Consider the following 11,473-nt stretch of genomic DNA (forward strand, 5'->3'; position numbering starts at 1 on the left):
AAGGATACTCCATCTCTTGCTAGACTCATGTAGTAGTTATGAAAGATTAATTCAGTGTTACATTCCTGTTTAATGAAGGAGTTGAAGGTAAGCATTGCCATTGAAAATTCCAGACTTCAGGTTTAGAAGATTACAATTTTATTATGCTTTGTAAAGGGCATGTGTGATAAGTGAGTTGTGTAGACTTTATAATATTTAAAATGAAATCTCTCTCTTTCAGGATATCCTTCCCTAAATTGTTGCTATACACATATATTCATATAAGTATGTCTATTGCCATTGTAACAGTATGTTCCATCCTTATTGTGTCTGGGCAAGCAATATAAATAACATATTGATCAGTTAACGGTATTGAGCCACAAAATGATATAAGTTTTTACATATGTTAGGTGTCACAACTGTCCTTTACCTGGTTCTCCTTAATGGGGGAAATTCAAATACAAATATTCAGTGGTGGTCAGATGTAAATGAGGAATAGCTGCAAAATAACACTAATTTGCGTAAGGAATTTTTCTTCTAAGCAAAGATTTAAAATAGCCCTGCCTTGAGGAACAGATATTTAGGCAGTAGCGATTTATAATAGACCTGCCTTGAGGAACAGATATTTAGGCAGTAGCCCAAAATACTCCAGCCTCTGTTCTTCATTACATGTTTACATTTTTCCTTCCCAAACCTCCTTATCTCTTATATAACATGAATTAATATTTGTGCTTGGGATCCCTCAGCATTATTCTAGAAACTCAGTTGTCCAGGTTGTTGTCCTGGAATTAATTGTTCATACTATGAATGTGAAACAAACAGTAGATGCAGTACATGGTGCTTCTTTGGTTGTGTCTATAAATCTTACTTATTTAGTGCAACTTGTAGTTGTCCTACCATGCTTTACATGACAGGCTGATCCATGAGCATATCTTTCCTTAACACTACTAAAAGCATAATCAAGGAAGAGAGAAATAGTTAGCTGTGTTAGTCTGAAATCAGGCAGGGGTCAGGGTAGACATGCACCTTATAGGGCATGTCTACATGTGTTTTTACACGTGCCTAAATTTAATGTGCCTTTGGTTAAGGCACAATAATGTGATCAAGGCGCATTAGGTGATTAATGCACGTTAAGCCACATTTGGGCATGAATAGCTAAGTCTCATTAGTGCACATGCAGATGCACTAATGTGCCTTAACACAGTGTGTATGCATTGACGCACACACTGCTAATGCGCATTAGCATGTCCACATGTGAACTAATGTGACTTAGGTATTTGCAGGTATCCAATTTAGGCTCACATAGCTTTAAATCACCATTTTACATGTATAGACATGTGCCCTTCATGCGTCTTATATATGGTGATTTCTGGCTAAGCCTGCTTAAAAGAGGCACATGTAGATGCGCCCATAGACTAACTAAGTCAGAGATGTATAGCATAAGTTTTCATAAACTTAAACTTACTTCAGCAGATGCTGTGAAAGGACATGCAGAGAGCCATGTATAAAATGGAGAGTGTGATTAGAATGCAAAAGGGAGGAAGAAAAGGAAGGGAAGGACGTGAAATGGGAAGGAAAGCAATATGGAAAAAAGGAAACAGCAATAAACCCATAGAGACATTTGGGTTATAAAAGCTAATTCAGGTAATGGGATAATCCATAGTTCCTGTTTAAACTATACTTAACACAATCCGGTCTGTGGATAAATTCTTGTTCTGCAATTTTCAGTTCAAGTTAGTTTTCGAAGTTTTTCTAAGAACAGCTACACTGAGGTCAGTGATGGAATATCCAAAGAGGTTAAAGTATTCTGCCACAGGCTTTTATGTCCTTTCAGTACTGATGTCATATCAGTACTTATTCATTCTTGCATGTAGGGATCATTCCATCAGGCCAGCGTAGATAACAGAGGGCCACTGTAAGCAGATGATTGCATATATGATGTTGGTAGGGTTACAGATAAAATAAATCATAGGTAACAAATATGTGTTATTTGGTCCAGTGATATGGTTTGTGTTGATGATGGGGTACAGGTGGCATCTGGGTCTATTGCAAGGCCTGGTGCCTTGGTGAGAATGGGAGTTAGGCAGCCTGTTGCTAAAGTGACACAGTTTGAGGTTGAAGGACTGTCTGTGAGCCAGGACAGGTTTGCCCCCATTGCTACCTTCAGATGGTTGCCATTTTCTAGGAGGATAAGAGGTCTTGAATGATGTGTCCAAAAGTGTTCAAGCTGGGGACCATAGGTGACAAGCAGAAGGATTCTGTTTCTCTTGTCCTGGGGTTGAAATTGTATCATGTCGGAATAAGGTCTGAGTGCATCTCTGTAGATTTAAGTAACAATAGTTTTGGGATTGTATTGTAACTGTAGTAATCCCTGTTCCAGATCCATAAGGTTGCATCCCAGCCAATGGAATCAGAGCATGTATTGTTGTAATGTATTTTGGGCTTGGTATGACATGCCAGGCATTATTTTGTATAGGGTAGTTTATTGTGGATTAAGTTTATGCTACCAGTGTGGCGATTATTTTAACGTTATTATGTTTTCTCTTTCTAACCTGAAATTCTATTAGTAGTTTTTATTATAACCCATTTCAGTAAAAATTTAAAACTAGATTATAACCACTGCACTTCTATATAAAGAAGTAAAAATCCTCTGTATGCCTTTAGACAACCTAGGATCCAAGTTCTCAAGAATATGGTTATCAGCTGACTGTCTTCTTCCCTGAAAGATATTTTGAAAGAATGTGGTGAAGCACATAGAATAAGCCAAGTCCTCCTTAGTCCATTCCTTTCACATGCTGGCTAGTGGAACTCATCCAGTAAAGGGAGAAATAATTGTGTATAAAGCAACAATGAGGTTTTTCTTTCTTTTTAATTTAGCAAAAAGAAGTGTCACTTTAATATGTCCTGGTCATTCAAGCATCTGAATGCTGGTAGTTACCACTGCATTTTCCACTGCAGATCCTTCTATGTCAGTCAGTATGATTATTCTTCAGATTAGTTGTTTCTTGAAGGATGGAAAAAATGAAGAGCTGAAATTCAATAATCTTGTCTGTTATGGAACAGTAATTAACTGTCCCACAGTTCTACTGTCAGAAAGCCAGCAACTGCATTAGACTCTTATTGCCATTACCAGCAGATAGAAGAGCTAACTACTTAAGCAAGGGGCTAGTGATAGGGGATGCTGACTAAGATTAAGGAACTAAATACTGTAGAGTAATGTATTTCCCCTATAATATAAAATGGCTGTGATAGGTGTACTATATAATGTTTTATCAGTAAAATATGGAATTCATTTGATGTCCTGCTTGAAGTTGATACTCTAAGATCAGAATTAAAAGAACCTTTCTTTTGTCACTTAACAGAGACACCTGTTTACCGCTTACTCATAACATTTCAGAGCTCTGGAGATAGCTCATTTTACCCTTTTTGATCAGCTGGTATTTAGAGTATCATAAAATCCATAAACAATTCATATTGACAGTGGAGGGAGGAGTGGGGCACAACTCTGCACCACCGTGCCTACTGCTGCTCGGCCCTGGCTCAAGCTGGGCTGCAGCCCTGTGCCCTGCAGTTAGTACAGAAATCTGGGATGGCACGTGCCCCCTGTGCCCCACCATGCATCACCTATGATGAAGTCCATATTCAATAGGGTGAAAAAATCTTGTAGATATGTATGGAAGTGACAGCCCAACTTAATGCAGTATATCCACTTGCATATATCATAATTACATTATCCAATCAAGATTACCCTGTTTAAATTGCTAGCATTCCCTGTGCCAGGAGATGGTGTCAAATAGACTGTGTTTGGCATAGATAAGATATAAACACCCTTTTGCTCCATGTTTGCCTCGAGACAAAATAATTCCCAAGTGACACATTTGAAAACCATAACTATTATTTGCGTGTAAGTAACTTTATGAATACTTTAAATCCACGCACAATTTCATGTATTTTCACTTGGGTTTATCTGTTCACATACCTCTTACCACTTGAACACAAGCATTTGCTTTCCAGCAGAGAGACAAATGACATGCATGAGCAAAGGTGCATTTGACCAAGTAGGAGTGGTTTGACAACAATGTCAATCTTGACACTGAAGCCTTAGTTGGTTCCACGATCTGCCTTTCAGGACTACAATGATGAAATTCGTCAGGAACAATTGAGAGAACTGTCATATTTGAATGGTTCTGAAGATTCGGCACGTGGACGGGGAATTCGAGGAAGAGGAATCCGTGTAGCACCTACAGCTTCTTCAAGGTATGTTATTTTGTACTTTTATTCATGCTAAAGAAGCACAGCCCATGGTGAAACACCATGACCTTTAAAAACATGATTTATGAGACAGTTAAGTAAATAATTGACTCATGGGTGTTGGATGCCAGAGGAGGAGCCCCCTCCCATGCTTTAGCCCAACAGCCTAGCGATTAGGGCACTCATCCAAGAAGTAGGCAATTCAAGTTTTAGGCCCCCTTCATCCAGAGATGGTTTGAACTCATATCTCTCTTACTTTCCAGCACAGTTCTGTAACCACCATGCCAAGATTAGGCGTTATCTAGTTCCTTCTCCAGTCTTCCTCTTGAAATTCACCTCTGGGCAACAAAGAGAGGGGGGTATGTGGGACCAAAAGGAAGCGGGCAGTTAGAGGATATGTGGTTCAGGTGGCTCTTGTTCTGAGAGGGAGAGGACATGGGTGCTAGCCTAGATATTTGTTCCCAATGGAGCAGAAATTTCTCCACTTTGCTCAATCCATTTTATCCAAGCACTATAAAATGTAAGTTACAGAGGCTTAACTTCAATACAAGGCAGACCCTTATCCAGGGTCTGAATAAGGCCTGACCTGTGGCCTGGTGGTTTCAGTGAAGTTGGGAAATTACAGGGCTTCTATATATGTACAGGGAGGCTGCTCTGATAAGCTGTAATTCCAGCACATCAGAGCAGACTCAATTAATTGAGTCTGCAGGAGCATGGAAATTACCATGTGTATCAACATCATGTGTATCAGCATCCTGTTTGACAAGCTTTAGTTCAAAGCACCCTGCCACCATTTTTCAGCGCTGGGACACTGATACACGTGGTGCTCCAGGCACTTTTAATTAATGCAGCTCTCAGAGCTCCGCTAATTAATGACCCCCTCCCTCGGCCTTCCAGAGCATGTCTATAAACACCAACAGATTCAAACTCCTTCTGGGTCAGGTGGGATATAAACTCAGTCTCCTGCTTCTTGGGTAAGTGCCCTAACCTCTAGGCCATTGAGCTAGAACATGGAAGGACCCTCCTCATCTTTGCTGGGCTACAGTTTTGGGACTCAAACTCAGGTATATGCATTTGGTATGCTGTATGAATTCTTATGCATCCATGTTACACATGGAATAGTTTTGCAAACTGTGTCTAAGTACCAAGAACAGCATTTGCATAGCCGTGTAAATATTGTTTAAGTGAAATAGAATTCTGCCCTGCTTCCCACTTTTCAGTAGGAGCACTTCATTTGTAGTGGAGGTTCGACACCATTATCAATGTTAAAATGTGGCTTGATAAAAGAAATGCATTTATGCCACAGTCAAACCGAATTCCATACTGGATAATATTATTTGACAAAAAGCATTTTATTTGTTCTCTATGTTATCTGTTCAAGTTGAACTATCAGGTCAACTTTATGTTGACATCAAATTACCTTTGTAGTCTGCCAATTGGCTCGTAGAACTTTTTTCTTCATGCATTACTTCTTTCTTTGTGATATTGTCACTGTAATTATACATACCATCTTAACTTACCTCCTTCCTTAGAACACATCCCGCTGTGATGCCTCTGAGAAACAAGACAATTGTTTTACCCAGGTGGACCACTAGAATTACAGAGTTCATCAACTCCCAAGAAATCAGTCTTTAATTAAAATATATACATACATACATACATACATAAAATCCTTTCCTTTATTGTGCTGTGGCTTAGTCTTCAATCTGACCTGTGTTGACAATTCTCTTTTTGGCCCTAATGTCCCTATCACATCTTGTTGCTATCTCTTCAGTTGTCTAGGAAAGGGATCACATTTATATTACTGTATTGTAAGACTAATGCACTCTTGTGTGCTGTAAAATACTAAATCATAATATTGACTCCTCAGCGTTTGTTAGTCTCTAGATGCTAGCAGATTGGGCACTACACCATTAGAAGAGATCTCTTCCTGACCTCCTCTGTTATTTCTTGCCTGTGCTGTGTTATTTTAATGTAGCATCACCATTTTAGTAGTTCTGGTGTTGTACTATTGTTTTGGCAAAGGCAGAGTAGAGGACATGAGGTTTCACTTCTTTAAAGAATTAAAAAAAAAGGTTTTAAGATTAAAATCTGTCCTTTTCCTTGTTTTGAAATCCATATGTAGCCTAATGAAAGATATTGTCTTACTTTAAATATAGATTTTAAGAATCACTATTCTGTCAAGGAATATTTAAAAAAAAAAAGTTTTTTGTAGGACCTACAAAAACGCTCGTGTTCCAGTCACAGTAAAAGAACAATAATCTAACTGCTGGACCCTCCTCACAGGGCTTACAGTCATAATTGATTCTGTTTAATCACAAGCACGGAGGTAAACAGAGCAGAACCATATTGGCTTTTACTTTACAAAATACAAAAAAGAAATAAATCAATGTCTGATAAGCAAAAAAAAGGCAAAATCAAAGAGTGCAAGAATATTTTCAGCCTAAAACACTATTAAAAACAAATGAATTAAAAATATTCTTAACAATACAAAAGCAGCATATTTGAAATGTAATATAGTAGGTCCTCAACTAGATTAAATTAGTGCTGCTCTATTGACTTCAGTGAATCTCTGCTGAAGTGCACCACCTAAGGATTTGCCCTGTGACTTCCTTTAACAAATTTATATCCTACAAAAGAGAGTTTTTCAGTGGCTATGCTCTGCCAAAGAAGGCTCAAATATGAGTAATGCCTCCCATGCTCAGAGAAGTACCCTGAGAGCTAGTAATCAACTGCTTCTTTGACTAACAGATTCCTCTGCTTCCTTCTTGCTAGCTAGCATAACTCAGTGGATGCAAAGTTGGGGGTTCAACCCTACTTCCATTCTTTTATCTCTCTGTGCATAATGTACCTGGAAAAAGGCTAGAAATAAAACCCTGCTCTCCCCCTACCTTCTGCAACTGCAAAATAAGGAAACTGATAAGAGGGAAAATGTCTTACTCTATTTTATATCATTTCATTTTCTTCCAGGGCTTGGCCAAAATTTCTGTCTCCTGAATTCCCCAGCAGCAAAATGAACATAACAATAACCCACTACTACAAAGAGCTTTGCAACTGAGAGGTGGAGGTTTTTATTCTCCCCTCATGTTAGCTGAGCATCAGTGTTACTCCACTAAATTAAAGGAAATTACTCTCATTTGCACTGGTGGATGCAGGAAAGGAATCAGGTACAAGAGGGATGCTAGACATATATGCAAAGTATTTGTATTTGTAGAAATACTGTCACCCTCTTCTAAGCCATTGTCAGACATGTTCCAAGAGTTTCTGATTAGGTAATTATCAGCTGCTGCTAAAAACCTGGAATTATATGATGTTTACAACAGTAGTAAGAGAATAAGCTCCTTCAGACAGGTTTTTGTCTTTAACTCAAGTGTGTATCAATGAATTAATTTCACTTCCACGTTTCTCTTAGGGGACGTGGAGGTGCAATTCCTCCTCCTCCACCTGGACGAGGTGCCCAAGCACCTAGAGGGACACCAGTGACACGTGGAGCACTACCAGTGCCTCCTGTAGCCAGGGGTGTTCCTACCCCTCGAGCAAGGGGAGCTCCAGCTGTGCCAGGCTACAGACCACCCCCTCCTCCAGCACATGAGGCCTATGAAGAATATGTAAGTAATCGTATGTGTTAGTAATAGATATGAGCAAAGTTTTGGCTAGCTTGAGATGCTTTCTAATTTAAGGGCTCTGGGCTAGTTACTATGCTACATGCCCCATATAGCTTTAAAAAACTCAAATTGTTGTCTGAGCCACATAGTGTCTGCAAAAGCATGATTTAAGCACTGAAATAATTTTATGGCCTCTTCTAATTTTACACACACTAGCTTTGGGTATGAGTAGAATATTTTGGCTGAAGCTGGGTGCCTCACAGAAGAACAATAAATGTATTCCAAAGAGCATACCATGGGTAAAAAACATTAAGTGATTTTTAAGGATATATTATATAAGTGCATCTATTATGATGATTTTTTTGGTGTATAGTTCAAATTACTTATAGTTTACGTGTGTCTGTACTTGTATTCAAACCTTAAGCTCTCATGGGTACAAATAGGACGAACAGAAATGAAAGAAAACTGAGATGTTATACATATTTAACAAGGAGGAATATTAACTGTCACCTTTTCTTACAAGGTATTAACAATAATTGTGTTGTAAACATTAAAGCTTCCAAATGATCTGTGTTAATGTTCCCTCCTGGAACTGTCACCATAACAACGAACATTTAAATAGTGGGGAAAGTATTATCAATTATAATATCTGACCTTTTCAACTATGGTAACTAAAAATATTTGACAAACATTCCTTCCCCTCCACTAATTTTGATTTAAAACTATCCATAGAAAAAAAGTGATGAGAAGATAGACATTAGGTTCATTAAGTTGTTCTGCTGGAAAAAGAGAAAGGAAATTCACAATAAAAGATATTTAGTTAACAGAATTTTTCAATATCTTGCCTATCTACATTTACAGATGCCTGATTTAGAGCCTTTTCTAGCAAGATGAAACCTAGTTGTTCTTGAACTAACCTTCAAATACATAAAAAGGAAAATAAACTAGTCCATATTGTGTCCATCAGATGTTTATATTTTTCTACTATTTACCCAAAAGCTCTTTTTTGTCAAAAATCTTTGCCATATATGGTAATTAAAGAAAAAAAAAAAGCTTTCTCTTCTACATTCTAGCTATGCTTTGTCTTAGTATACTAAAGGAAATTCCTGTTGGTGGGGAAGTACTGCCTTTGAGGTCAAAGCAAAAATAGTTGTTTCCCACTGCAGTGTGCGTGCATGTGTGTGTACACCTCTGCCCAGGGGAGGGCAAGGGGTGTGGTAATTAAAGAAATTGCAAGGTAGGTTCCTTATTATTTGCAATTACATAAGAGGTTTGTAGTTATATACAGTTGCAGTTATAATACAATTGTTGTATAATCACAAATGGAAAAAAGAATTATGGAAAACTAATATTAGGACGTATAAGAGAAAGCTGAGTCATTCAAAGTATGTGATACTTGGAAAACATTTATCCAAATATAAAACATCATGAAGTTCCTAAAACTTCAAAAGCCAGCCAACTGTAGATAAGTAATGCTTATTTTATTTTCTATCTGATTAATCTTAAAAAATATGTATTGAATTATTGTCCGGGGATTTCTTCCTGCTTTGATGTTGTATTTTGAAGGTCAGCTTCCACATCTAACTTTAAGTAATTAGTTCCTACCTTGCCTATTTCACAGCAATGTGAGGCATTGCTATGTCTAGTCTTTTATGGGCCAAGTGCAAACTCTTAGTGATAGTGGGTTTTATGTCTTGCATCCAGAACCTACAACGCAACAGCTAGAAGTATTTTGACTTCTCACTGGCTTTTGTTCGAAAGTTGGCATACAAAAACCAGTGGTACCTTGAAGAGACTGAAGGTATTATAAATATAACCCCTCTTGGTTTCAAGAATGCCAGCAGTGAGATTGTTTAATTTAAAAAGTAGAGTCTTTGTTCCTAATGCTTTATTTAAAAACACAGATATATATTTGACTTGCATACCTGAACTTCTACCTGAAAGTCTGCACGGGATTAAACAATGTACATGTTTTTAGTCTAAATTTACCTCCCACATATGCTGCAGCATTATATATGACTGGAATGAATTAAGGAATTTTATATATAGACCATCAGTTAATGACTTATCTGTGATTGCTGCTGCCCATAATTGAACCTAGAACTAAGAGAATAATTCACAATTGTTATTTTATCCAAAAAATTTAGCTACATTTTCTGCTAATGGGCTATCCACAAGCATCTTACAATTTCCATTTGTATTGTTGAATTTTTTTAAAAAACAAGTTTTGCCCGACCCATTGTTTCCAAGCGTTCCATTCATTTTATTTGAATAGTCATGTGCATGACTGTCCAAGTAATGTCAGTTATTGTGACTTGCTATTTCAGATTTCATACTGGAAACTCTGTTGTTTTAATGTTCAGGTGGAAAGCAAACCTTGAGAGAGAGAAGATCATAATTCAGGCACATTCATTGAAAATTTGAACAAGTATTTGCTAGCCATTTAAAAATTATGTATTCAAATCTAAGGCGCATTTTTTACTCCCTTGATCAGCATGGGGGGTGGGGATCCCCTTGTCTTAGATTCATATACAAAAGGGAGGGGAAGGTAGGTGGCTGCTGTGACTGTTACCCTGGCCCTTAGGCTGGGTCAGGGGCAGAATCAGAACCACAGCAGCCTCCTGCCCTCCCCACATCTGCTTGCCATCTACATCTTCTGCACCCCCTGCTTCACCCCCTTCCCTTCCCTTAGGGCCAGGCACAGCTCAGCATAAAGCACATTGAATTCAGTCTCCTACCCAGCCAATCAGCAGCACTGATGTTGCTGTGTGGCTCAGCCAGGGCTACACTTTCATGTGCTGTGCTCCTGGGAGGAAATAATCTCTGAGCAGCATCTGATAGTAAGCAAAAGGGTGTAGTGGAGGGGAAAGAAGCAGCGACTAGGATTTGGGGGAAGGAGACATAGACTGGGGAGCAGTGGAGGGAGAGGCAGAGACTGCGGAGTGTGGGCGGGAGAAGCAAAAATTGTGGAGAGTTGGGGGAAGAGGCAGAGGTTATGGGGAGCTGGGACAGTGATTGTAGGGAGGTAGAGGTTGGGGGTGCAGGTGGCTGGGGAGGCAGGAGGACTTCAGGGAGAAAAAGTGCAGGGGGTGAAACCAAGGGGGCTCCCTGACTCCCCTCCCCCAGCCAGACAACACCCCCAGCCACTGCTTTCCCTGAATTCAAGACGACCCTCCAATAATTAGATTCTATACCTGCATTATAACAGATTTATAATTTTTCCATATAGGAGAAACTAAGTACTGGGGAGTTGTCCTAAATTCAGGGTCATCTTAGATTTGAGTAAATAAGATATAATTATTGTTGAATCTACTTGCTAAATACTACATAAAACATTCGAACATAAGCTTTTTTTTTTAGTAAAATCATCCAAAATATTTAAAATGTTTTGAGGTTCCCTGTTGACCTTTTTGTGGTTCTAGCAAAGACTCACTAGTGCTTAAGAGCTTTACAGTACTTGGGCTGGAATCATGATGGCATTATTGGAATATGAACTACTGTGATGGCAATAATAGAACATGAATAACTTTACCTGACTGTCTCTGTCAAATATATGGTAGTTATTGGGAGATAAAGGAACAGTTTTTTCTGGACAGCTCCTGAAGACATGGTTATTAAAAAATAGGGATTAGGGAAAG

General features: G+C 38.6%; 1 protein-coding gene across 1 annotated transcript in view; it reads left to right on the forward strand.

Annotated features, from left to right (window-relative positions):
* KHDRBS2 (KH RNA binding domain containing, signal transduction associated 2) overlaps nucleotides 1-11,473 on the forward strand; it is a 726,669-nt gene that overhangs the window by 479,809 nt on the left and 235,387 nt on the right. Inside the window, exons 3-4 of the mRNA XM_025204492.1 lie at nucleotides 4,109-4,236; nucleotides 7,643-7,838. Coding sequence (XP_025060277.1) covers nucleotides 4,109-4,236; nucleotides 7,643-7,838 — 324 coding nt within the window. The remainder of the gene's footprint in view (nucleotides 1-4,108; nucleotides 4,237-7,642; nucleotides 7,839-11,473) is intronic.

This window comes from Alligator sinensis, unplaced genomic scaffold, assembly GCF_000455745.1.
Source record: "Alligator sinensis unplaced genomic scaffold, ASM45574v1 scaffold482_1, whole genome shotgun sequence".
Lineage (NCBI taxonomy): Eukaryota > Metazoa > Chordata > Crocodylia > Alligatoridae > Alligator > Alligator sinensis.